Source organism: Ambystoma mexicanum, chromosome 6q (assembly GCF_040938575.1).
Source record: "Ambystoma mexicanum isolate Mex_15411 chromosome 6q, UKY_AmexF1_1, whole genome shotgun sequence".
Taxonomy (NCBI): Eukaryota; Metazoa; Chordata; class Amphibia; order Caudata; family Ambystomatidae; genus Ambystoma; species Ambystoma mexicanum.
This window is the reverse complement of record NC_090937.1, coordinates 1,375,439,990-1,375,467,495: the sequence shown is the minus strand read 5'-3', so window position 1 is coordinate 1,375,467,495 and position 27,506 is coordinate 1,375,439,990. Positions and strand designations below refer to the sequence as shown.

Below are 27,506 nucleotides of genomic sequence, written 5' to 3'. Positions count from 1 at the left end.
CTAAACTAAACTTTCCTTCTCTCCTTCGGGTCCCAAACCCCTTTTGTATTGGTTTCCTTCTCTCCTTCGGGTCCCAGACCCTTTTTGTATTAGCTCCTTTAGGACCCAGATGGTGGCGGCTCTGCAGCATCTCCAAGTGGCCTCTGGTCCTCCTTTAATCGTTCAAGGGACTGTAGCAGTTCTCCAGTGGTTCCCAGAGGCATCCTGGCCACCTCCAATTGTTCGAGGGACTCCCATGACTCTGCAGTGGCTCCCTGCTGCTAGGTCACGTGGCCCAGGTGGCTCCTCCGCTCCAGGTTTCTTGTTTGGCTGGGTGCTCCGCCCCCTGTCTCTCACTCCAGGCTTTCCACAATGGACCTTCTGGCGACCTAACTCCAGGCAGGTATCTTTCTCGTCCTCTGCTGTTCCTTCCTTTGTACAGGAATCAAATCTCCTGTTTCCTCAAGGGAGGGCCTCTCTGATTAGGAATTCCCTTTTCTGTTTGAATGGTAGCTCAGTCAATAGAAATCCTACAACAACTAGACTATTCAGTACAGGTGCTCTTTAGCTTTCAAACTTCTTCCTCGTCCCAGTACTGATGTTGAGGAATCCCAGTGAGTCAGTTGGTCTCTTCCTGGTCCTAGTAGATAATGGATATAAGTCCCTTGAGGAGTCCACACTCTTACTCGTCTCAGTACTTCCTACCTGGCTGATATGGCAAAAGTACATGGGTACACTAGGCAAGGTACTGGCGGGAGGGGGGTAGGAAAGTGTGTCAGGGTTAGGTGGTCTATGGAGACACCGCATTCTTCCCAGGTTGTCACTAATCCTATAGGGGGCATCCCTCCCCATGAGAGATACCTGCTGAATACCGCCCCGAGGGGGACTGCCGGGTAGTAGAGGCCTCATGTGAACGGGCTCCCCCTAAGAGATCAGTGACAACATCCGGGGATTCATCACAGAACACACTTACATACTACACAATAGTATTGTGTCTTCAGGGCATGCAAGGCGCTGCTATTTTCAAATTAATAAGCATTCTTTTTGAAAAATGTAATTTGTTCATTAGGCTGAGTCTTGGAAAGCATGCAGACTCTACAAATTCATTGCATTTAATCAGCTGGGAAGATTTCATGAACATAATCGAAATAATACGTTTATGGATGTATGATACGAGAACAGTAAACTCGCTACTGGATTGCCACTTGCTATTCGCAAGAAGAAAACTACACCTAAGAAATTACAGTAATTCCATGTTGAATAAAGGACTCCTTACTGCCTGCCACAAATAATCTGAAATCAAGAGACTCCAAACGCCACTTAAGATAGCAGCACAAATAATTAGGCCGCTCGTTAACACGGCACCTGTAATCTCGGCAATAGAGGAGTTAAAGGGTAGGATTTTAATATTTCCCCCTGCAGTTATCTACCCACTGGAGGCATTCATTACAGCTGGTGTGTGACATTATTATTTCAAAAGGATTCAAGCATTTCTCCCCCTCCTGGGGCTCCAAAGCACTGAACTAAACTAATACAGATCTCCAGACATAGCTACTTATCTGCTCTGAGCTTGCACCCCACGGGCACGCAATCAAGATATTACACTTTGCTCATTAGGCAGAAGAACATTCCAGGCCATTTGCGAATATATTTAAACAGGCATAGCCACAGTGAAGCTTTATCCAGCACATTCGATCTGCGCATGTGTTTGGATGTCAACAATGCCATCTTTTCAGAAAGTGGTTGTGGCACATTTTGGGACACCGTGCTGCCATAGCTTGATACTATATTTACTTAAAGCATAAAGTATCTTAATTTACAGCCCATAATTCGCAATGCTCATTTGGAAAGCGATCATATTATCCTGAGAGCACGTATCTTGCCAAGTATGCCTTAACAGTTCTCAGCCACATGCACGTCCTTATTCTGAGGGCTAATTGTAATACTGAATAATGTGCATTTCCGCTGCATGATAATGTTTTATTTATCTTTCCAGCCATATTTGATTTAAAGAGCCAGTACCTATTCTGTTCACACGTGCAAGGTATATGTTTCTGTGTTCCTTTCATCGCGTCATCTGATGCTTGATAGGCACTCTGCTACAAAGCAGTCCTCGGCGAAAAGACGGTGTAGAAAAATCAGGTGTTGGGTTATTCTTCGTTCTTCATTAAAGGTTCTTTGAGTATATACGTCACATCGGCACACTAGTCTCAACGGACACTGGTGGAGCTCTCATATGCATCCTTCACTCAGGGTAATCTAGCCTTATAGACCGAGAGAGGGGTCATTATCTCAGGATAATTCACCTTGGGCCATACGTTTTGGAAGGGTCATTTTCCCAAGGCTATTTACACATAATGGTAGTAGCAATGCATGTTTTGGAGCTATGGTACTGAAGTAAAAATAAGTTATTTTAATAATTAGGAAGGAAATCTACAAAATTTGTTAGTAAGCTAAATGTGGTTTTATTTTGGAGTATTTAAATAGCAAGCTTGTTTTCATTCATTAAGCATTTCAGTTGCAAACATGGTTAAAATGCAGCATGTTTAACATAAGCTTGCTTTAGGGGTCGTGTAATAGTAAACAATTTCTCTATAAGAAAGTGAAAGCATTTTCCCATATTTTAGCTTTTTTGTTGGTGTGCTAAATAGGAAGTTGTCGTGAAAATAAAGGCAGTGGCTTGTTGAAAGATAATATTCCTGAAAATTGCATTACTGTTCTTCTATTTGAATTTGAAGTCCGAATTTTCAGAATGCAGTCAATACCAGTAGTTATTGACTGTTCTCTGAACATTCTGACTGGCTGAGGTCAATAACGATTTCCATGTGTTAATATGGCAAAGATATCACTATGGAGGCCATGTGACCTGGAGTGATGTGTCTGCATTTGCACTAGTCTCTGGCCTAAGTACACAAGTTGACACTGGGACAGACTCCAAACTGTCGGCATAGCTCCGTCTGATCTTTGTTTCATGAGGCTCTGCCACTTCTCAATCATATCCATCGAATGCACAACCACAAATGGCAACCACGGAGTATCAGAAACTACACTACTCCCAGTGGTAACATCATGCAGGTTTGTAGCTTGAGGAAAGGTAATTTACACATGCCCAGTATTATGACTCAATTTTCCCACCTTGCCATGATACTGACCAGTATTACCCAATTTGATCGATCTTAATTGATTGAATGGTACATCTGGCCGTAATTAGCCAGTTAAAATCGATCAAATTGGGTAATCAATAACGAACTTGGGGAGCAAGGGTTGTAGGGGTGTCCCCTGCTTCCCATGTTCGCTATGAATTATGTTGGGGGTTGTGGGGGTGTCCCCTGCTTCCTGAGGATTGGAGGCAGGGGATTAGAAAAAAGAGAAAAGGGGACCCTGCGGTGTCAGATCTGACACACGTAAGAGGGACAGAACTGATGCTGCAGGGTCAGGAGAAGGAAGCGGATGTGCAAAAGGTAAGTGGGGAGGGGATGCATTTGGAGGGTGGGGTAGCATGTATTTGCAGAGTTTGGCTGCCATCTATAATTCTGCCAAGGCAAATCACACAGATACTGACCACAACTTCTGGCATGTCAGACTTGTGTCTCGTCCTTGATACAGTTTCTTGTTATTCCTTCGGGTGTCGGACACTCTTAGACACCAGATTCTCCTGAGGATCTCCCAGTTGGCTAGTGACACGTAATTCGTATTTGCCTCCAGCTGGTGTGGCCTGAGCAGCTCTTAGCTACATTGCTATTGTTCTGCAATGCCTCTTCTGCACCAACTCCATGGAGGTAACCGAGCTCAGCAGCTTCACGCTTAGTCCCTCCTTCCCAGCTAGATGCATCAACTTTTGAGGTGCCCCAAGAGTGACTTGCATGTGAGGATGGCCATTTTGGGGTGCAGTGGATGCTTGAATTTTCCTGTCCCCTCAACAGCAACAGGGCTTACTTACCTTGGCACTGTTACAAAAGACTCCTCATTAATGAAACACATTGGCTCCAGTTGTAGAAAACATCAAGTGCTGGTTGATTCTTTAGTAAGGTTTATTTCATAAGGCAAACCAAATTGGAAACATTGTTTGTCTAACCACTGACTATACACCCAGAGCTTTTAAATCCATGTCTTCAAGAGAACTTAGATAGTGTGCTTACTTATGGGCACACAGATGAATTAGGGAGCGATGCCCGACAATCAGACACATCATCATTATCTTAAGTTTCAATTACATGTGTAATCACTATGTCGTTCAGATGAGGGAGCTGTTTACACTGGAACAGGGCAATATCCATAACATTACACCTCTGTTCATATTTCACTCTGATATAAAAGCGCTATACACAGGTTTTTGAGCAGTCCTGCTATGAGAAGGTAATATCTGCAACAAGAAGGAATTTGTGGAAGTGTAATTTCTATAAAGCCAGAGTCAGCTTCATGGAACAGAGGGTATTACACGCACGTAGCATCAAGAAACTCTGTAATTATCCAATGTTCGAAGCAGCCAAGCACTATACTCCTACAAATAGTTCATCAATTCCAGCCATCAGCACCTATCCCAGAATGAGCTTCTTTAGCGACATGTCCACCTATCAGCCTTGCAGCTTTTCAACAACTTGAAGTTGAGTGCTCCCACCCATGTCCAACAATGAAGGGTCCTGCTTGACACTGTGCTCTGCTATATGCCAAGATGTTTTGCTTATTATGTACCTTCATTTGTAACACCAGCTCGTTTTCTGATTGTAGTCAGGATCCAATCAATTATGTTTTGATGTCAAGTTGTGTTTTACGTGTTATACTTGCTCTTGTTAGTCTGCACAATTTCTTTTTTACATGTGTAATTATTTCCATGTTGCAAACCATGTCAGAGGTACAGTAGCCTGCAGGTCCTGTTCATGGATAGTCCATTCATCATCTAAAAAACCTTTTCTGTTAATTACTAGTGTGTGGGTGCAGATGACAAGCTATTAAAAAAAACTAAAAAGTTCCCTGTTTCAATTGATAAAAAGTACACATTCAGTGCAATCTTTTAAACACCATTTACATCACATTATATTATAGCGTTTTATTTGGGAGCAGGGGTGAGCAACTTTTTTGGAATTTTCAATGAGCATCACCCTTTCTCCTGAGAGCAGGATTAAGGGTGCCAATTCAAATGTGAAGATTTGCAATTTTATTTATCTTAATTGGTTATTTATAATGCGCTTAGTACCTTGAGGTTTCTAAGTGCGGACCCGGGGATCGAACCTGTGTTGCTCCGTGTCGTCTTGCTTCCGAGGCCAGCACGTTTCCCCCTGAGCTATCCTCCCGAGGCTGCATCATCTCTTGGAGCCATCTTCAGTCGGATGCTATGACTTTGTTTTGAAACGAAGGTGTCAAGTGACTTTCCTCTTGGGCAACAAGGACACACATTTGCCAAATGCATGCCACAAAAGCTTTGCATGTTTTGCACACAGGAAAGGACATTTCAGGGATTCCAGAAAGAGGGCATGCAATCATAATCTGATTTGCTGTACCCTCACTCTAGGGGGAACGTGGACCGTGTAAAAGAATATTCCCAATGGTTATTTTGGGTCTAAAGCTCCCACCAATTAGAGTTAGCGATTTTCCTGTATAAAGACAAGCTGTACAGCAGTTGGTTTACACACCTTTAGAAGAATAGACAGGGGGCATCCGAAGAGTTCTAGGCAGGGAAGTACCAAATCCGTATTATGTTGTTACGTGCGTATGGGACTTTTAAAGTGCAAACCTAGCAGGACAGCAACTGTGCGCTGTACATAGGGGGCACACAGAAGAGTGATACAAGTAAGGGGCAGAGGTATTTGAGGAGCTTTAATGGGTAGGCATAGAAGGGAATTTGTGGGGAACTTCCAGAGATGTGCAGTTCTTTGCAGAGTAGGGTCTTTAGATCCTGCTTGCAGTGTTCTGTGCATTGGTAACATGATCCGGGATCAGAGCGCGTTTCAGGAAACAGCCTATTTTCAGTTGTCTCACTATTGCTGTTCTAGGCATGTTTCCAGCCTGGAGATGCTGTGACTTCCGGTGGTGTGCTGGTCTCCGGAGATGCTGAGTTTCTCAGCCACATAGAGCGGTGTCTTGGTTGCGACTGCTTTGTAGGTGGGGCAGGCTGCCTTGTCTACGATGCATATTTGAAAGGGTAGTTGTGCATCTCCTTGAGGATGGGGTGAGGTGGATGAATCCTCTCAGTTCTTTAAAGCACAACTTTAGCTGGGAAACGCATTTCGCTGAGGTGCAGAAAAAATACTTGCCTACGTGGTGACTTTTCCAAGACTACATTATCACATGGAACCAAATAAATCAAATCCCTCTTTTATGTTTCAGATCTAGCAGACAGAAAGCCACGCAGAAGGTCCACCTAGAGTTTCAATAATACATTTTTAAATGAATTACTTTAGGATGATAACAATAATAATGACAGTGCATGTATCCACAGATCATACGTTATGTTCTGTTAATCTGCTTTTATAATGTGCCAAGACACCATTGTAGCAGTTGCCAAGCATCTCATGCAGAATCTCTGTTGCTACTGCTACTGAAGACTGTATAAGAACATGATAGTATGAAAGTGTTGCACTTGACCACCTCTTCTGAAAGCTGCAGGCGTTTCGGCATCTTACACGACGCACTACGATATACAGTCATTTCTTGATTTGGAATACTGATGCAGACTTCCTTATCTGTGGTGTACTAGTTCCTCAATGGAAACCTATAAATGCTGCCAGCGATATTAGAAATTACAGCTGTTCCACAATAGGCTATTTTCCTGATGGAAACCTTAGTCATTGGGGCGGGGCCATATGGAATACTTTTATATTTGCAGACTGATACCATCACTTTGATAAATTCGTTTTTAGATCGTATAACTTCAGGACTCGACTATTTCTTTCTTAAATTGGCAACCTTGGTAGACTAACTTGGCATAATAACTTGGTCATTGTTCTTTTACATTATTATTTTGTCTTATTTTTAATTTATTTTCTATTGACAGCGGGTTCACATGCTTACAATGTATCGGTAGTTTTCTCCAAAGTTCTGTTCACCTCCATTTTTACACATAAGCAGATGATATCCCCTTACCAGACAGGTGCTTCTCTTATTTATTTATTTTTTTCTTCTATTTTACTTTTAGATATTAGGAATATGCTTTTTGAGATTTGATTCAGCGTGTGATATTATAATTGTTTGAATGTTATTTTTATAATAGAAGCTGATATTGGGTATTTCCTATAAGAACTTAATTTATTTTTATTATCTTACGAGTGGTCTTGATGTGATGTTCTTTCTCTTTTACGTTTACTCATTCAGATTTTCTCTGACAAAGGATGTTCCAATCTGAAATGCATTGGTCATAGTGTTTGCTTTCCTCTTTCTTTCAACACACTTTTATTGATTACAAAAATGATGCTGTTTTCAAATTATCTTGAATCTCTGACTTCTGCTTGTACTAAACGTAGATGGTATGTTTATGTTTTGTATGAAACTCTTTTGTGGTCATCACTGACCACAATTGTGGAACAGGGTACCATCATTAATTTGCTCTGGCCTTTATATGCAGTTTTGATATATACTCAATGGTACATATTGGGCTCCTGTAGTGCTCCTTATACATATTGTAATGATATTGCAATGTAATTTATCTTTATCTTGACTTATACTTTGTAGGGTGGTGCCTGCTACTACATCCCCCTGAATTGCAAATGTGGGCCACTTTTTTATTGGTGCCCCAGACTGTTTTGTTCCAGTCCGTTCTGTTACCTTTTAAGAGTCAGCTGAACTATAGACACTGTACTGATAATGGTAGCCGGTTTTGATAAGTGCTTACACATGTTAGCCAACTAGCTTTCAGCACTTACTCTCAGAGAAAATTCTACATTAGAGTAGAACATAGTTATAAACTCCAAGGGTGATGGTATTTGTAGTACGCGTTAAAACAAATGTTTAATGAAACATACCTTTTAAACTTGTAGAGGATAAAGGCCCCCACTGCCACTAGACATACTGCGAAGATGACTACTATCGCCCAGTAGCCACTTCCACTGCCTATCCTTTGGGCATCTGGAAAACAAAATACAAGATGCAGGTCAGTGTACGGATTCTAGCCACCTAAACTACAATGCTATTATCGCATCATTATCCTGAAAGGAGAAGCAAGAGTACCAGTTTCATCAAAAATACAAGAAGGATGATGTATTTCCTTCTCAACTGAGCTTCTGACTAGAGGATATGCACGTGAAATAAGCAGTGTTATGTACTCATATTATTTATTAACCTAATTATACATTTATTTTATATAAGAAAAAGCAAAAGTCACCAAATTGCTTGACAATGTGTATCAAGAACAAATAGGAGCAAAGGTTTTCCCGGGGATGTGGCAGTAACAGACACACTATTCCTGATTAATAATCTTTGTGTGGATGACAAGCAAACTCCAGCCATGGCAATTGAAGCTTGGGCCTACACACACATTACAGGGGCATGGCGATTCAAGAAGACTACAGTAAGAGATAAGTGTTTGTCCCAAAATTGAGTCTGGAAAAGTATTACTAAGCAGCAGCAAGTCCCGGGAAAGGACCTAACACATGAGAAAGTAAAAAACAGAGAAACAAGTTACATTACACACATTCTGTTGAACGGTGTGTCACACAGTTGGGGGGAAGGGTTACATCATTTGCAGAAAAGAATATTATACACACATTGAAACAGTACCTGCACACTCCCTGGGTTATGCTATGTTAGAACAGGGACATCTTGCAACTTGGGAGAAAAGTAGCAAGTGCTGTGCTGCCTTTTTGTCAATCAATATGCTATACATGGGTGTGTAGGTGTGCCCCTTATTTGCTTTGTTGTTCATAGACAATCCTCGAGCCACTTCTGTTTTGCATATGCAAATCGGGTGTAACTAATGGTTATGCAACCATTTTGAACAATCTGGAGAGAGTGTAGGTTTGCTCACGATGTTCCTATCAGGAGACTGTTACAATAATACAGTTGTGTGTTGGCAAGAGCAGATGCAGGAACAGATCGATTTGCAATGGAGAGGTATGGTCATATTTGGTAGAAAGGTTTAGTCCCATAATGACAAGAAGATTGAAGATGGGAAACCTGAGACTTCAGAGAAAGTTCAGCGTCCAAATAGACTCCTAATGTCTTTACATGCTTGGAGATGGGGATCATACAGCCCATGATTGTGAAATGTTTGTAACTAGGGTCCATATCTTTCAGCCGGGGGCAAGATGTGATAATAAGGAGCTCTGTTATTTCCTCATTAAGGGCCAAGGAATTAAAGGCCATCAAGGATTGGATTGCAGCAAAAACTCTATATATGGCTTCAGTATCTTGAATGTAAGTTACCTGATAACTCACAGAAAACCTGGGTCTCATCAGCATAGTTGGTGTACTTTACCTCCAGATTGCCCAAGAGATCGAGTAAGAGCCTGATGTAAATGTTAAATAGAGTCAGCGACAAACAGGAGCCCTGAGGTACCCCACATGTGGTGGTAATGGGGGATGCGTGTGCACTACAACATCTACTCTTGGGCCTAAAAAGGATTGAATCTACTGGGCAGCGATCTCAGAACAGTGGGTGGTATCCTTAAGCCTATTCACTAGGAGTGTGTTGTCAACAAGATTGAATGCTGCAGAGAGGTCGAATAACATCAACAGCACTGGCAACCTTTTTCCACGATACTGGAAATATTGGACTTTTAGTCCAATACAGCTGTTTCAGTCCCGTATTTAGATCTAAATCCAGATTAGTGACTACCTAGGATGTTATCTGCCTCCACAAATTCTTGGAACTGAAGATAAGCAGCACGGACCAAGATTTACAGGAGGTACGGAAAAATTGTGATTTGGCGATAGTTTTTTCACCAGACAGGGGTTCAAGTTACTTTTTTATTAATAAAAGGAGTAATACAAGCTTCCTTGCAACATGAAGGCACACGGCCATCTCTAAAGGAAGTGTTTGCGATCTTTGTAAGCCAAGGGACGGGGAGTTCAAGAGAGTCCTGGAGGATGGTGGCAGGGCAGACATCACTAATGCAGCAGGTTGGTTTCAAGTTAGAAAAGATCTTAAAAATGTCTAGCTTTGTGCATTGTCTGAATACAAACTCGGTCGGATTTGGCTTGCCGTCAAACTATTTGCGATCTGTGGCGGCCCTGTAAGAGTAGGACAGTAATTAAGTGGTGTTGCAGAGATATAATTGCTTGTTGGTGAACAAAAATCTTCCTTGAAAACTCATCCTGTATACCCAGACACCAGACTGAGTTCCTTTCCACAATGGGGAAGACTGAGGATTTAACCTCAATTCAGAAAAGTTCTCTGGAGCTAGACTTGGCGTTATTGATTCTGGTGTTAACATTTGTGGATTTAGCTGCAATGATGGCTCGTTGAAACTGGAGTACAGACTCCTTATATGCTGCTAATGTAAGGGGACAAAGACTTTTTCTTCAGTCTCGCTCTAGACCTCTCTTCTGTTTTCTGGCCTGAATGAAATGATTACTGAACCAAGAGTGCTTCACAGTTTCTGGCTTAATTGCTTTAGTCCTTTCAGGGGCTAGGTGGTTGATCATAGTCATGATAGATTGCAGAAGATGTGATACCACAAGAGAGGGTCATTGAGATGTTCCAGTGTCTATAGTTCGGAGGTGAGAGATGCTAAAAAAGCAGGATGCCTAATGTGCTTAAAGTTTGTAGTCTTCTTTGGATAAGCTCAAGGAGCTTTCCAAATGGAGTTTAGAGGGTATGAATGTGGAGAACATAACTATTGCATGGTCAGACCATAGACAAATGGACATGGTAATGGGAGGAATAGAAATCTTATGTGTCAATACCCAATCTAATGTATGTCCGTCTCTGATTCTGGTCTTTTAATGATTGCGTATAGCCAATAGTTTCAAGGGATGCATGGGCATCCTCCTTCTTTTCTGCCCAAAGGTTAAAATCACCTAGCACAATCACAGGGTAGAGAGGTCTAGTAATATAATTGAGAAGGGGCAGAAAAAGCTCCTCAAACTGCAGCATGTTGTTGCAGGATTTATATAAAACAACACAACTCAGTGATGTTATGGTTAACTCTCAGCTAAATTAGTAAGATTTCACAACCTTCAATATTCTCTATATTGACAGAGTGGAAGTCCAGATGGTCTTTTGCAATCTGGGAAACACCTCCACCTCTCTGCCCAAGTCTATCAGATCTGAACATTTTGTAGCCAGAGGGAAGTGCTTGAGAGGCAGCAGATGAGGCTGCTTCATAGAGCCAGGTCTCAGTAATAGCAAATATATCTAGTTGTGTGTGGTGAGATAGTCCGCAATCTCCAGTCCAAGTTTATTGATAGAAAGTGTGTTACGAAGGGCAATGGTAAAATGCGGATCCTGGAATGTTTCCTTGAGGTGGAGAAATTCATTTCAGCCACTTATAGTACTAACAGATCAGTGTATAAATCAATATTCTTGTCAGGATTTCCAGTATTGTGCTCAATTACACAGCTATTAGGTGTGGGCTACTTGTCGTGAATAAAGTAGCTCACCCAAGTTTGTTATTATGAGTAGTAGACTTTCTAGGAAATGGTCTAATGAGGGTCAATATTGCTAAATTGCAATGTTTTAACAGATTCTGAATAGGAAGTCACAATGGGCCTCATTACAACCCTGGCGTTGGACCATGGTGTTATTAGCACCATGGTCCATGCCGGATTCCGCCATGGTGGATGGGGGATTTACCGCCCCATTCCAAGGTTGGCGGGCGGTAAATCCCCATTCACCATTGCCCCTTCCCCATTCCCATTTTTGCCCCATAGGGCTCAATGGGGATGGGGAAGGCGCTAATTACGGGACCGTAACTTACGGTCCCGTAATTAGCACCAAGGTCGCTTAGCGCCTTGGACTTTAACGCCTGCAAAAAGCAGGCGTTAAAGTGTGAATCTGGCGTTAAGGGTTTAACGGCGCCGCAGCCTTTTATGGCGCCGTTAACCTCTTAACGCCAGGGTTGTAATGAGGCCCAATGTTTTTGTGAGCAGTTTTTTCAGAACAATTTATAAGAGTAGGAAGGGCAGTAATTAAGGGACTTTAAACCTGCTTTAACTCTGAGCTGGGGTGGGTATACCCACTCAGGGGGGCCTGCGAAATGTAGTTTCTTGAATTGCTAATGCACTACATCAACGATAATGCGAGGTGTAGCTACAAAATACAATGTTTCCGAAAGAATAGGCACGCCAAACAGTAGGCGCAAGGAGTGCAATGTAGTTTATGGAAAAACGACCGGCAAGAAATGATGGCTTTATATAAGCAGCTAAAACTGGTTTGCCAAAGCGCCAGTGATAACGCGCCTCTGGGGAACAGATAGTAACACAGGGGGGCCTGGAAAATGAAGTTTCCTGAGTTGCTAATGTACTACATCAACGATAATGTGAGGTGAAGCTACAAAATACAAAGTATCCGAAAGAACAGGTAAGCTAAACAGCAGGTGCAAGGAGTGTAATGTAGTTTATGGAAAAATGACCGGTAAGAAAAGCTGGCTTTATATATCAAGTGAAAACCGGTTTGCCTATGCGCCATTGCTAACGTGCTAAGGGGAACAGATAGTAACACAGGGTGTCCTGGGAAATGTAGTTTTCTGAGTTGCTAAAGCACTACATCAACAATAACGCGAGGCGAAGCGGCAAAATACAATGGGCCTTATTACGATGTTGCCAGTCCGGAAAAAACGGTACGGTTCCAGACCGGCAAACTACGAGTTCGGCGAGCGGGTGTTTTCAGCCAGCCAGGTCTGACCTGGCAGGCGGAACGGCACCCGCTCGCAGAACGCGACGGATTCACCGGCACCATTCGTGAATGGTGCCGGTGCATCCGACCTCCCCATTCCATTGAGTCCAATGGGACTCAAATGGCAATGGGGAGTAATAATTACCGGCACCTGGCAATGGGGATTTACTGGGAATGCCGTGGCTGTAATGCCCTGGTAAGTCCCCATTGCTGGGTGCAGGTAAATTCATGACATCCGGCTGCAGCTGTGCCTGTATTTACCGGCACGGCTACCTCCACAGTCATAATGACCCCCAATAATGTTTCTGAAAGAATAGACAAGCTAAACAGCAGGCGCAAGGAGCAAAATATAGTGCCCATAAACACCTCCAGAGCACCAAGTCAAAGTGAGGTGAACCCGGCTCCTCCCACACTGCCAGATATTTGGGAACGGCACGCTCCTATTAACCACACTTTTGTTCAGTCATAGGCACACATCATACTGTAATATTCACCTAGAATTGCCTCCTGAGATCACTGACTCTGCAGCTGCAGTGTCAGCAGTACATGATCACTTGGATCTAAGTACCAGTGGGTTGCAGAGTGCTACCTCAGACCAGCATGCCCACATTGCTTTGCTCTTGGCCACCCATTCCATTCATTAAGAAGACTTACTATTTAAATTTGGCAAAATGTCAACAATGTTTTCATGAGCCAAATCATTGGCAAGCAAAGGATTTTATGCATTGGTAAAGTTTGAATTTAAAAGTTTGAATTGGGCCAAGTTTCAACAAGATCTCCATGACCAAAATCATTAACACACCAACGTTTTTTTTGCACTGTGATTTCTCTAGCACCTGAAGAAACCATGCGTTAGGGCCCAATTATTTGAAATTGTCTACTTCAATTTTCAATGCATACCTAGGCCAGATCTCAATCTAGTTCTCATCAAATGCAATGCTTCATGGTCGAATTTGCAGTGAGTATTGGCACCTTAATGCCGTTTTCCCCACTCTTCTGGACTTTACTTTTTGTTAGAATAACCTTAACCATTTATTTCAAAAGCTTTATAAAAATATTGAATTTCCTTTTTGTGGGGTGTATGACGTATAGCGTATGAGTGTATGTTATATAACCTACATAAGTATAACCTTATATAAGTGTATGTAGTGTGCATGAGAGCATGGCATATGAGCCATACCATTTATATTTTGTGTATGTACACACTTTACATTTTTATTTATTTATTTTACATTTTTAAAGCACTCACACAGCCCGCGGGCATCGAGACGCTGTTACAGGAATTGTTTGTTTTTTAGTTGCATAATAGTTTTTTTGGTCTTAGTTGCGTATTTATAACGCGCTTAAACACCCAGAGGGTTCTAAGCGCAGACCCGGGGATTGAATCTATGTTGCTTCGTGCCGTCTTGCTTCCAAGGCGCACATGTTGCCGCTGAGCTATCCTCCTGGGACAACTTCTCATATACATGTTACATACATGTGAATATTGACAATGAAAAGTATGTTTCATCTACTCCCCTTTGGATCATCTTCTTAGGTGGCCAGGGAAAGACAATTGCATTTGGATCCTGACCCTGAAGGTGGATATGCGAGGGAGGATCACCTGGGTGGAGGGTCTTTGGGGAGTGGGTAGAGTATGTCTTTAGGTGAGGCATGGTATCCCCCATTCCATTGTGATAGCAAACACTACCCTCCTCCTACTATTAACATTTGGCAACATTTCAACAATGTTGTCATGAGCCAAATAATTTCCAAGCAAAGCATTTTATTCATTGGTAAAGTTTGAATTTGGCAAAGTTTCAACAAGATCTCCATGACCAAAATCATTAACACGCCAAACTTTTTTTTGCACTGTGATTTCTCTAGTAACTGAAGAAACCATGCTTTACGGCCCAGTTATAGGTCGTTGCCAGTTGTTTCCTCTTATTTCCCCTCAGTCTAGTACTGGGACAAGGAAGATGCCTCGAAACTATTGCAAGGGTCAGGCATGTCCCACAAACAAATGTATTTGGAGTCAAGCAATTGAACTAGAGGGCTCGCACCGCCATACCTGTTAACCAATCACAGGTGCATAAAAGGTGGAGCCACTAGCAAGAAAGAAGAGACCGACAGGAGAGATACCGGGCCGGGAGAGACAGGCCTGAGAGGGGAGAAATCCTGCTAAGAAGGAGGCTGCCAAGGAGGGTCCTGTCTGGAGGCCAGGACACTGTCAATTGTCAAGGAGTCCTGACTTTAATGTGGGTTCTCATACGTATATTAGAGTACATTGTACGAAATGTACATGTCCTACATGTACGGCACAGTCCGTGTAGAAGATGTACATTGGCTGTGAGAGTGTGTAGTAATAGCGTGTGTTGCAAGAGCATGTGCCGTAGGTATGTGTGCTGTAAGAGCATGTGGTGTTAGAGTGTGTGTTGTAAGAGTATTTGTTGTAATAGCATTTGTTGTAATTGCATGTGTCATAAGAGTGTGTTTCATAAGAGCATGTATCTTAAAAGTTTGACACATACGTGTGTTTATGTTGTAAGTGTGTTTGTTGTAATAGCATTTGTTGTAATTGCATGTGTCATAAGAGTGTGTTTCATAAGAGCGTGTATCTTAAAGGTTTGACACATACGTGTGTTTATGTTGTAAGTGTGTTTGTCACAAGAGCATGTGTCTTAAGACTGTGGCCCTCATTACGACCCTGGCGGAAATCGGAAAACGATGGCGGAAATGCAATACCGCCATCGAATAGCGCTCGGTGCGACTATGACCCGTCACCGCAAAGTACGAAGCCATTAGCGACACCGTAGTGAACGCCAACGCTAACTGCACCAAGCACGCGCGCGCGCGCCATGCCAAACCGCAAACACCACCATGGCGCAACGGTACGCCAATTCCGACCCTAGCGGACATGTACCTAACGCCATCAGGCATGGCGTAATGTACCATTCCGCCATGGTGAGAAGTACGGCATCGCGAATCAACCGTAAACGGCCCCACTGAGTGCCTGTACACCGCTCCCTGCCCACAAAGTACAACTCCCCGTAGGTGCAATGAAGCCACAATGCAACCATTGAAATGTACAAGTCACCCATGCAAGGCAACGAACAAAAGAAACACAAGAGGGGCCAATGGGAGCTGCAGGGCACAGATGGCACGAACACAGAAGCCATCCCAATGGACATGACCACAGTCCCCCACCAAGAAACGCACGCAAACACAGGCACCTGTGACCAGTCATATTCCGAGAATCACATCATTCCACCAGTCCACCTGGCTGACCGGCATCTGTTACACAAAACCCAATCCCCCGCCCCTGAGCATGACAACATTCAAACTGTCATATTGGCAGCCCCCATCCCTGACCTCACGGGCTTAGTAGGCAAACGCGCCCAGTACAGTACCACGCAACTAAACTCCGAAGCTGGAACCCAATGCAGATCTCCTCACAATACATCGCCCCCCAAATAGGCATATGCCACATCACTTGCAAAGAAAAACGCTACACGGGCCAAATCAGAATAGAAATTTAATGCACATCAAAGTCACCAAGCCCATACAGCCATCAGGCCATGAACTCCTAAACACCAATCACCATTGTGGGCTGCATCCGCAAGAAATGACCAGCCACTACTTGTGTGTCGTCCTGTTCCCTCATGGTACACAGAGCCACATTCACGTACGAAAAGGCAACATGGAAGCGCACAGAACCGCAGGGCCGTCCCAATGGGGAGGCACTAGTCCAGCCGAAAGGCCGAAATGTTGCTCCGAGCCACCAGTACAGCGTAAGGGCATGTGGGCCATTGGCGATCGTCCCATAAGATCGTAATGCTGCTCCACTGATTAACACGAAGCAGCAGGTGTCGGGAGTAAAACCCATCTGCAGGAGTGGCATACAGATGGCAGTGGCAAAAGGGGAGGAGATACCTGTCAACCAAAAGAAAAGAAAAAGAACAGAATGGCCATCAGAACTACATTCCAACAACTCACTTCAATGATCACACGAAATCCACAGCCATATGCATGCTAGCCCACTCCAAAGGATCATCACCACCCCAAAACCACTTGCGACTCCTAACCATCTATATCGAGGTGCAAACACCATCACAAACGAGTGTACCTGTGCATGCGTCTGTCAAAACAGAATCCATCAGATGGGAATGTTAATGTGCATGGACACAAGTGTCTGAGGGCGTGTCGAGACAGGGAGGGCTCAACAAGGCCAGATAGACGATGGTCCCACCATGGCAGCCCTGCATCACATAGCGTAGGGGAGGCGGATAGATCCCAAGAAGCCCTGTACATGGCAAACTCTGTATCAAATCACCTGCCCATGCATCCATTCATCATTCCCTCATCCCGGAATCAAAACGCCTGAATAATTACTCACATAACATTAGAAACATCCATTGAGTCTGTGCGTTATGCAGCCTGCAAAATCCACAGTGCCCCAGCCCGTAATTCCGGTGTTGTGAAGTAACATGTATCTGGGAACGGCCGGCCTCATCGCCCACGTAGCAATTGCGCATCCCAAACTATTCATATCAATCATTGCTCCCTCGCCATGGGCCCTGTCTCAAGGACATTGAACAACAGAACGTTATATTTGCAATCAGACCTGTGGGCATCTCCTCGCCGCTAGCTGGAAACCGAAAGCGCCGCCCTTGGAATTCCACATTTGCAACATCACGCCGAAAAGGCATCTGTGGCCGTTTGAAATCACTAATTATTCCATCGAGTGCGGCTGTGTGTGAAAATGTCAACTGCCTTCACCCACAAATGGGACGCCCCGGCCGTCATTGCAACTCGGTAAAGTGATGCATGAGGGCCCACCGTTACTCGAGTACTACGTTCCACTGACCCTTCACAAGTCTGTTCGCGACTGCACAGATAGTATGTGCAACAATGGGACCACAGCAGAATGAACATGTCAACCAATGTTACACGGCCATCGGGTACAAATACATGATTGCAATAGCAAGATGCCATTCCCAGATTTGCAGCGTTGTGCGCGGGACGTGCTCGGCCAAAGGGGAGAGCAGCTTGCACAGGTGGAATTAATCACCACAGGTGGAGGCCATACAGCCTGAAAACACATAAATTGCACAGCCAGTCTCCTCCCACAACCACACCGAAATGCTACCGGCAGGACTCGCGATGTTGGCCCTGGGGGACATGATAGCACTGCAACTACTCCAACTCCAAGAAGAAGACGAACACCAACTGCAACCGGCCGCACGAAGGAGACGCAGGAGGAGGAGGAGGGCAAGGCAGGGCCAGCAAGGGCCGCCAGCACAGCCACTACCACCACGCAGGCAGCCCGCAATCCCACGCCTCCGAGCACATCCGTTCGACCTCACTGATGAGCAGATCCACACCCTCTACCGTCTGGACCGGGACACCATAGCCGCCATTGTGGACATGACACAGGCTGACCTTGTCAGCATGATAGATAGCCCAACCGCCATCCCACCCCTACTGAAGGTGGTGTCTGTACTCCACTTCCTGGCCACAGGCACCTACCAGCACACAGTCGGACAGTTGCATGGCATTTCTCAGCCACTGTTCTCACGGACACTATTGCAAGTGCTCGATGCCCTCCTGCAGCACGCAGACGACTACATCTCTCTACCACGCTCGGAGCAGGAAATTACCAACACAAAAGTGGGATTCCATGCACTTGCCGGCATACCGGGTTGCATTGGTGCCATCGACTGCACCCATGTGGAATTGGTCGTCCCACATGCAATGGAGGCCCAGTACCGCAACAGAAAACAATTTCATTCCCTGAATGTACAAATGGTGTGTGACTCCAACAGGATCATTACACATTGTTGTGCCCGATTCCCTGGATCTACCCATGATTCTATGGTCTTGAGGAACTCTACAATACCACGCTACATGGAGCGACACGCAGGGAACAGATCCTGGCTACTCGGTGAGTCTCATTACATGCATGATTATGTGGGGAATGTGATTTGGCAATGACCTGGCAGGAAGGGGGGGGGGGTGTGCGTACGTATCAATGGCATTCCACATCATAGGTTTCTCGTCCACATACAGGTGATGCTGGATATCCACTGAAGAGATGGCTCCTCACACCAGTCCGGAACCCACGGGACCAGCATGAGGAGGACTACAACCATGCCCACTCACGTACCCGTGTAGTCATTGAACAGGCATTCGGCCTACTGAAGACTCGTTTCCGCTGCCTCAGCAGGTCTGGCGGGGCACTCCTGTACCGCCATGAGAAGGTTGCAAAGATGGTGATGGCATGTGTCATGCTCCACAACATGTGCGTACGTAGAAATGTGCCCATGCCCCCTGACGCAGAACTGCAAGCACCTGATGATGGTCATGATGAGGGTGGGGATGTGGCAGCACCTCATGGAGTCTGCGAGGCACCGGAGGCCCGTGACATTCGTCAGCATCTCATTGATGTATGCTTCTAGCACTCACGCCTGGTGGCTGATACATGGACACGGGACTCGTGGCACTGTGCGTGTCTGGGACATGCACAATATGGACTGTACGCCTATGATGGCCTAGTACACAAAAATCAATGTCCACACATCTCATTGGTTGATCGTGCACTTTATATGGCATATGTGATGTCATGTTGAACACCCTATCGACCCGCCACCCAAGTGAGCCCAACACACCCCCTCCACCCTCCTACCTCCCCCCCGAACCCCAGTGTCCAAAGATGCTCATTGTCAGTGGGCTGTCGCTATTGCAAGCCCCCTCTGCGGGTATCAGGGGCACCCCTGCCTGTGGAGCGCAGGTTCCTTCCAGATCTACGTTGGGGGCTGCCCTGGACGGAACTTGCAACGGATGATGTGTCTGCCTGCTCACGTCCATGCATGTCCCTAAGGGTTTGCGAGAGCTCAGTGAGCACACGGCGCACTGCGGCAAGTTCGGCACATACGTCTTTGGACGTCGCATGCAGTTCCCCCCTCAGGCTCTCGGTGCTTCTCTCCATTTGGACTCTCAGGCTCTCGGTGCTACTCTCCATTTGTGCCCTTAGCGTCTCTGTGCCTCTCTCCATTTCTGCCCTAAGTGTCTCAGTTGATGTTTCTATGTCTGCCTTAGTGCCCCCACATTCATCGGCATGGTCCTTGAGGAGCGTGGCCATTTGCTGCTGTTGCACGATTAACTTGTCGAGGGACTGTTGCCTCTGCTGGGCCATGCCCATTTGTGGGGGTGTCACAGAGGGGCTGTTGTCCTCATGTTGCCTTGCCACAGGGCTTGTGGGGGATGGCCAGTCGTTGTCTTGTGGGTGCCCCTGCGTGGTATCCTCATGTTGTACGGGATGGGACAGACAGGGGGATTGGGACAGGTCATGGATGGATCTGACTTCGACATCCCCGTTTTCTGTGTCGGAGCATGCTGCCATCAATGGGGTGTCACCTATGGTGCTGCTGCCACCAGAGGCAGTGCCTTCTGTGGCATCCATTGGGGGGACCTGTGGTGGTGGTGTTGTGGGCATGCTGGCTGCTGGGGTGCCTGTTGATGTTCCCTCCTCTGTGCTGCCACCTGATTTGTGCTGCTGCCGTGTCTTGATGCGTGCAGCTGAGGTGGAGGGTCTCTGGCCGTTGGTCTTGGCCCTCTTTGCAGGTGTGCTGGTAGGGGTGTCCTGTAGCTCGTCGTTTGGATCGGACCCTGTGGTGGAGTAAAGGAGGGCGAGGGTTAATGATGGGTCTGTGGGAATTGGAATGGCATTGTATCACATGCTCTGGGGTGGTACCTGAGGGTGATTTGGGTCGGGTCCTTGGAGGTGCTTTGATTTGTGTGTGGAGTGAGGGTGCAGTTGTTTGGCAGCCTGCAGTTAGGGTGTGCCTGCTGCACGTGTAGTGCGTGTATTAGGGGTTTTTAATTATTTATGTATTTATTGTGGGTTTTAACGTGCGCTATCAGGCCGATGTGTGTGGCCGTTCTCCTGGACATGTGTTTCTGTTGCACTATGTGGACGCATGGTACTTCACATGGATGGACTGTGTGGATTTGGCATTGTTTTATCTGGTACACCTACCTGAATCTTCGGATGTCTGCACTCCTTTCTCCATCCCTCCGACTCCCTCTATGCTCTCCATTCCGATGGTGGAGGCACAGATTTCTTCCCAGGGGGTCAACTTGATGGGTGATTCAGGACCTCCCCCGGTGGCTGTGGCAATGTTGCGGTTGGCAGAGAGTATGCTGCGGACGCGTATCCGCAGGTCGTCCCATCGCTTGCGGCATTGCTGTGGGGTGCGGGGTGCGGTCCCCACCGCACTTACCCGCTGTGCCACCAGAGCCCATATGGTCTTCTTGTTTGCAAGTGCCGTTCTGGTCATTTGCGTGGAGAAGACGACGGCAGCATTCTCCTGGAGGGTCTCTGTTAGCACGGTGAGTTCCTCGCGGGAGAAGTGGACCTGCCGCTTGCGGTCGCACGCTTTCTTCGCTACTTTTCCCATTTGTCTTGGTTTCGCTAGGGTGGGTGACGGGTTGGGGTGTGTTTCAGGGTAGTGATTTTGGTGGTTGTGTGGTTTTAGTGGTTTTATAGGTGTACGCCGGGATGTTTCCCGTTCCGGGCCCATGTTTTAACTTCCGTTTCTGTATATTTCCGGTCACCGTACTTTCCGGTAGGCGCACACTGCGGTGACCGCTAAGAGGGGTGGCGGTATTGCACCTAGGGCGCCGTACGGCGGCGGTGTGGGCCGTTTTTGGGTCATTTCCGCCATCGCGGACTTTGCACTTCCGCCGTGGCGTGGTGCTCGTGCCCGATGGGTCGGAATGGGCCGCACTTTGCTCCTTCGTGCAATGGCGGAAACGCTATTTACGCTGTGGCGCTCCGGTCAGTCGCTTTCCGCAAGGGTCGTAATGAGGGCCTGTGTGTTATAAGGCATATGAGTGTTTGCTGTGTAAATATCTGGATGTGAATTGTCGCTTAATAGTAGTGTATGAGTGTTTGATGTAAAGGCATGAAATGCACGTGTTCTGTACACCTCAAAACATATGAAAACTAACAGTAAAGTGAGTTTTGACTTTGAAGTGAGTTTTTACACATATATGAAGCATATGAGAGTTGTACATTTTGTATATGGACACAATTTACATTTCCTATACTTATGAATAATAACATTAGAGTCAGTCCAGAATTTGATGTGTTTCAGACATATATTATTGTACATGTGCTAAATGTACATCTCCTTCACATTTTTGTAAAATTTGTATAGAAGATCTACATATATTTACTGCCATAGACAGTGACACCTAACCTTAACTGTGTCATGCACTAGTGCAATGACATAATACATTGCAGGTGTATTGATAGTGACTCAGTACTTCCGATTACGTTGAACTCCCCATTTGAAAAACACTTTTTGAGATGCTTAAACCTTTAACATAAATGTAGGCTGGCTCTTAAATGTATAATAATAATATTATAAATTACAATACATTTGTCTCATAATTTAGCATATTATGATATAGGTATTTTGAAAGCTTCTATTTTGGACATTACTTCTGAATACATCGAACTCTCCATTTGAAAAGCACTTTTTGAGATGCATAAACCTTTAACATATATGTAGGTTGGCACTTAAATGTATAAAAATAATATTATAAATAACAATACATTTCTCTCATAATGTAGCATATTATCATATAGGTATTTTGAAAACTTCTATTTTGGACATTACTTCTGAATACATTGAACTCTCCATTTGAAAAGCACTTTTTGAGATGCTTAAACCTTTAACATATATGTAGGCTGGCACTTAAATGTATAAAAAGAATATTATAAATAACAATACATTTCTCTCATAATGTAGTATATTATGATATAGGTATTTTGAAAACTTCTATTTTGGACATTACATGAATGAGTAGAACACAAATACGTGTAATTTACCCGAGTCTGAGTCTGCTAACGTCACTGATACCCAAAATCCTCCTCTCAAAAAGAAACTGATGTTTTGGGCATTTAGTACTTGTTTGATGGTAGTTATCCGCTGGAATTCAAAAAAAGAATGCAAAGGAGTTAATTGCATTTTGCTGAAGAAAAGGCGGAATAAAAGACAAACTAAGTGCTGCAAAAAGTTAGCAATACACACAAATTCTCAATTTTGTTTTTTTATATTTGACGAGTCGACATTGAAAGAATTTTACATGTTCATTGATATCAAAATCCATATAGTAGGCATGCCGATTAGTCACACACGTGAACGAGCATGCCTTTGATGAGATAAAGCCTTCATCCAGAATACAGGCTACTTTACTGCAACGTCACATAGCTATACAATAAGTGTAGCATTCCCGTCATACTGTGCTGTCTTATATATTCTGTGTGCATTTTTATGTAATGCTGGTTTTCACACTGCACAGTCCTGTACATTATTATCAATGATACTGTATTGGTGTTCCTCTTGCAAAGACCTGAATAAAACAACAGATGTTCCATTTCGCAGCAATGCAACAAATAATCCAATGCACATCCCAAACATACTTACACAGACAGACCCAAGTTCCTTTCAAAGGTGTATATTTTATGCAATGGGGCAATTATTACCATAGACATAACTCATTAATTTACATATGGTCCTCTTGGTACCTCACTTCCCTCTGACCACACTGTCATTTCTGAATACATAGCCTTGTGTCCTGGGATAACTCATTGCTGTTCCCTCAGACATTTGATGTAGTGTCCTTTCAGTCTCCTCATTAGTTACATAGGGTCTAATTGCAAGTCTGGGGGTCACTTTTTTGGGCAGTCATGGAATGATCAGTTCTACGACAGCATGTTGCTGGAGATAACTCCTTCACTTTTCCTCCAAAAGATTGAAGATTTATCGGGGTGATATTACTGCTCTCTCAAAATCCTCCAGAATCACCACAGACTCCAATAATGAGGACTAACACCACCATTACCCCACTCGTAATGCCATTGTACATTTGCAAGACCAACTAGTGGTAATGGTAAAAGAGTTTGACAGTAAGTCAGTTAACCAGGCCCGTTCAAGCACAATTTAATAGTGCTGCGGACACATTAACCCCTTTACATGGCACATTACCTGTCACTTGGCCCTCATTAAAACATGGTTAACAAAGTGATAAGAACACGCCTAGCCCTACGTTATTCTTTGCCAATTAATGCTCAAAATTAGAGGCTCTTCTAAAAGCTTTCTTTCAAAAGAAACACACATTCTCACTTCTTTGTGTTCCACTGGCTCAGCAAAAGGAGTTGGAAGAGAGGGAAAATACTGTAAGCCTTACCTTATCGCTAACTATACTTCTCTTCCTCTTCGGCCTGTTTGTTGGTGGAAGCACATATAAGTCAGCAGTTGTTGGCAGTCCTGGATAAACCACGGTCACTAGTGTTTCTTCTGGGATATTTGTTTCCTGCAGTGACAAGACATTCAGAAGACAATTCTTCAATATTTATCTCTTCATTTTACAGATTACAATGTCAGCAAGTCATCAACAACAGTCAAAAAACACATAAGCATAACAGCAAGTAAAGAGCCCAAAAAGAGATAGGCAGATATTAAGAGCAACAGCAGTCAAACAGGGCTAAAATAGGTTGACAAAAAAAGAGGGAAAGGGAGAAACCACATCAATTTAAAATTGAAAGCAAATTAGTATACATCAGAACCACAAACACAACAGATGCAGGGCAGGGATTTGCAGAGTCCATGACTACAATTAACTACACACATCTAGGAACAGTCCCTAGATCTCATTACATTTGTCAAGATCACCTCTCAGCCTGTAGATGGCGTTCTCATAGGTTGAAAGAGTCAGGAGATCCTCTACGCAGTCATCAATGCAAAAAAGGTTAGCAGATTTCCATGCATGTAAAATCTTTCTCTTTGCCAACATACAATCTCGGAGCAGCCAAACCTTGTTTGCATGCGATAAACTTTCTACCGGATGAACATCACCAAGAATCAGCAATGAGGCTTTCATTGGAATGGCTTGCTCAAGTACAAGACCCAGGGCCTCATCATGAGTTTGGGTGTAACCCTTAATTCCGGCAGTAGCGGATTTAAGGGTCCGCCAAATCAGGGCTTCGGCGGATTTCTCCCCAGCTCTGAGCTGGGGGGAAATCTGCCGAAAATTCACGCTAATACCACCGGCAGGAAATCCTCCGGCGGTATGAGCGCGAAATTTCCCCATTGAGCCCAATGGGGAATGGGGCATTCCCGAATGGGCTCAATGGGGAATGGGGAATTCCAAATCCGCCAAACCCGTGATCGGGCGCTAATAGCGCCAGTGGGTTTGGCGGTAGGGTAGATAGCACCAGCGATATTAGCGCCGGCGTTACCGCCCAACTCGTGATGAGGCCCCCAGTCTTTCTGAGACTCCTCTCAAGAAGTCCCCGGTCTTGTTACAAAACCAGAGCAGGTGACTTCATGTCCCTTTCGCCTGTTTGCATTTCCAGAATCGGTCATCATCTGACAGACATTGCTTGAACATTCGTATTCGTTCTGGAGTCCAATACATCCTGAAAAGTAGTTTAATCTGGGATGCTCTCAGACCCCAATCCATACTTGATAGGCGAAAGTTGCCGAACCATCTGTTCAAGCAGCCAGGGTCGAGATTCTTGCCCAATTCTCTGTCCCAGGAGGGCGCAAGTTCTGCATCACCTTTGCAGGAAGAAGCCAGAGCGTTGTACAATGTCAAAGCCGGGTGGCTGCATGCCTGCATAATTCCAACTGTGACCAGGCCACACTCCATTGATTCGCCGGTATCGAACAATCGGGCCGCTCAGCAATGGCCCTCATCAGTCGCCTGTATTCAGCATAAGTGCAATCTCAAAAGCCAAAATTCCTGCATACCTAGGCAAAGGGTATCCACTATGAACACATCTTTGATATTACAAATCCCTCCCAGGAACCAGAACGGCCATAAGAGAGTCTTCACCTTCATCATAAATTGAGGATTTAGCCAGATGGACGCACCAGGGAACACAAACGGATCACTGCCCAGTCGTGTGATATGTTACACCAGCATTCCAGCATAAATTCCGTAAGGGGATTCCTTGCTGTTCATTGTTGATATGTCACTAAATTCCATTTGCGCCCATAAATCTACATCAGTCCTTATCGTGCTACATAAATGTCTTGCACAGAAATCCAGATGATAGTCGGCAGAATTTGGTAGATTCATACCGCCCAGCTTCAGTGGTAATTGTAGTTTCACAGAGCAAGCCTGGGTGGTGTGCCTTCCTACAAAAATGTCTACACGTGAGCATCAATCTCTTTAAATATGTTACTCTGCGTTTTACGCGGCAGCATGGAGAGGAGATTGTTAATCCTTGGCACCACACGCATCTTGATGCAGTTGACTTTACCCAACAAGGAGAGTTTCAAAAGAGACCACCAATCCAGATCAGTTGCAAGCCTAGCCAGCGGGCATGAAAGATTAAGCTGCGGCAATTGCTCCACTCCTGGGCCAGTCCACATACCTAGATATCTGCCTGTGGGATTCGGACTCACCTTTGCTAATCAGATCTACAATACAGATGCTTCAACGTTAACCCAACCTCATCACCAAGTATCATTTTAATAATGTTTTTCGGCAAGGACTTCTGGATCAACCATCATTACATAACGTATAAGAGTGGCAAATTCACACTAATAATGACATTGTTTGTTTGTTTGTTTGTTTATTTATTTCTAATGCGCACCAAACCCAGGGGTAACAGGGCACAGCAATAAGATTGGGCCTCATTATAATTTTGGCGGTCCGGTAACTACAGTACTGGTAAGCTTGACTCAGAGTTCTGCTCGTGGGCGCCATTATGGCCGCCAGGACTGACCTGGTGGCTGTACCGGCACCCGCGAGCAGAGCAAGTCCGATGCACCGGCACCATTCTGAATGGTGCCGTGCATCCGACCTCCCCATTCCCATTGAGACCTATTGGGGCTGAAATGGGAATGAGGAGCATTCCATTCCAGAATCCCCAAGAAAGGGCAATTACCAGATCCAGCAGGGCCGTAATGACCCAGTAATTTGGCCATTCACGGGTGGCAGAATTTTTCGGAGGTTTGGCGGCAGCGGGCGGTTTTACCAGCATGGCTACTGCCAAACTTATAATGAGGCCCATTTTGTTTTTATATAGTGCTTCATAGGAGGTCCACCCCAGTTCTAGGCTCCAAATTAATAGGTCTCAGTCATACCCTATTTGATGGGACACAACCAATCTACCTAACAAGGATAAAGACCTGAGTCGGGCTTACGGAAGGCTAACACAGATGTTTGGGCGAATATGCAAATCACTGTGATTCTGGGTTGGACATTATGCACACAACCCTGCCTTACAGTTCAAATATAAGCACAACGGGGTTGTCACGTGTTTGCAAATATACTTAAGCAAGGTTCAGGCGTTTAATCTGTAAATGCATAACATTGTGCAGCTGTGTTAGAGCTATGCATGGCCCCTGTCGCATGCCTGAAGTCTTTGTAAATGCATTTTACTTAAGCAAATAATATCCTACCATAAAGGCTCACGTCCTGTGTCGTGCAGTGAAATTCTTTTACCAGGTTCGCCGGGGTGCTATGAGCAATATCTTCATGCAAAATAATGGGACGTTGCAAGGGTGTGATCCATTGTTTTACATAAGAAATAATCACCTAAGATGACCGCCAAGGAACCATGTGGAGAGCTTCTTCCATTTCCATGGTCGGCGAAGATGTGGACAAAGCAGCCGGAATTGTGCAACTCAAAGGAGCAGGTAAGATTTGTAAGGGTATGGGGGTTTTGCTGCAGGGGCACAGGGCTTGAAAGGGAGAC

At 44.8% G+C, this 27,506-nt stretch overlaps 1 protein-coding gene across 3 annotated transcripts in view; it reads right to left on the bottom strand.

Annotated features, from left to right (window-relative positions):
- SORCS2 (sortilin related VPS10 domain containing receptor 2) overlaps positions 1 to 27,506 on the bottom strand; it is a 2,879,055-nt gene that overhangs the window by 51,444 nt on the left and 2,800,105 nt on the right. For all 3 annotated transcript variants that reach the window (XM_069632008.1, XM_069632006.1, XM_069632007.1), the window contains exons 23-25: positions 23,984 to 24,109; positions 22,623 to 22,722; positions 7,935 to 8,037 (exon numbers count right to left, since the gene is read on the bottom strand). In XM_069632008.1, coding sequence (XP_069488109.1) covers positions 7,935 to 8,037; positions 22,623 to 22,722; positions 23,984 to 24,109 — 329 coding nt within the window. The remainder of the gene's footprint in view (positions 1 to 7,934; positions 8,038 to 22,622; positions 22,723 to 23,983; positions 24,110 to 27,506) is intronic.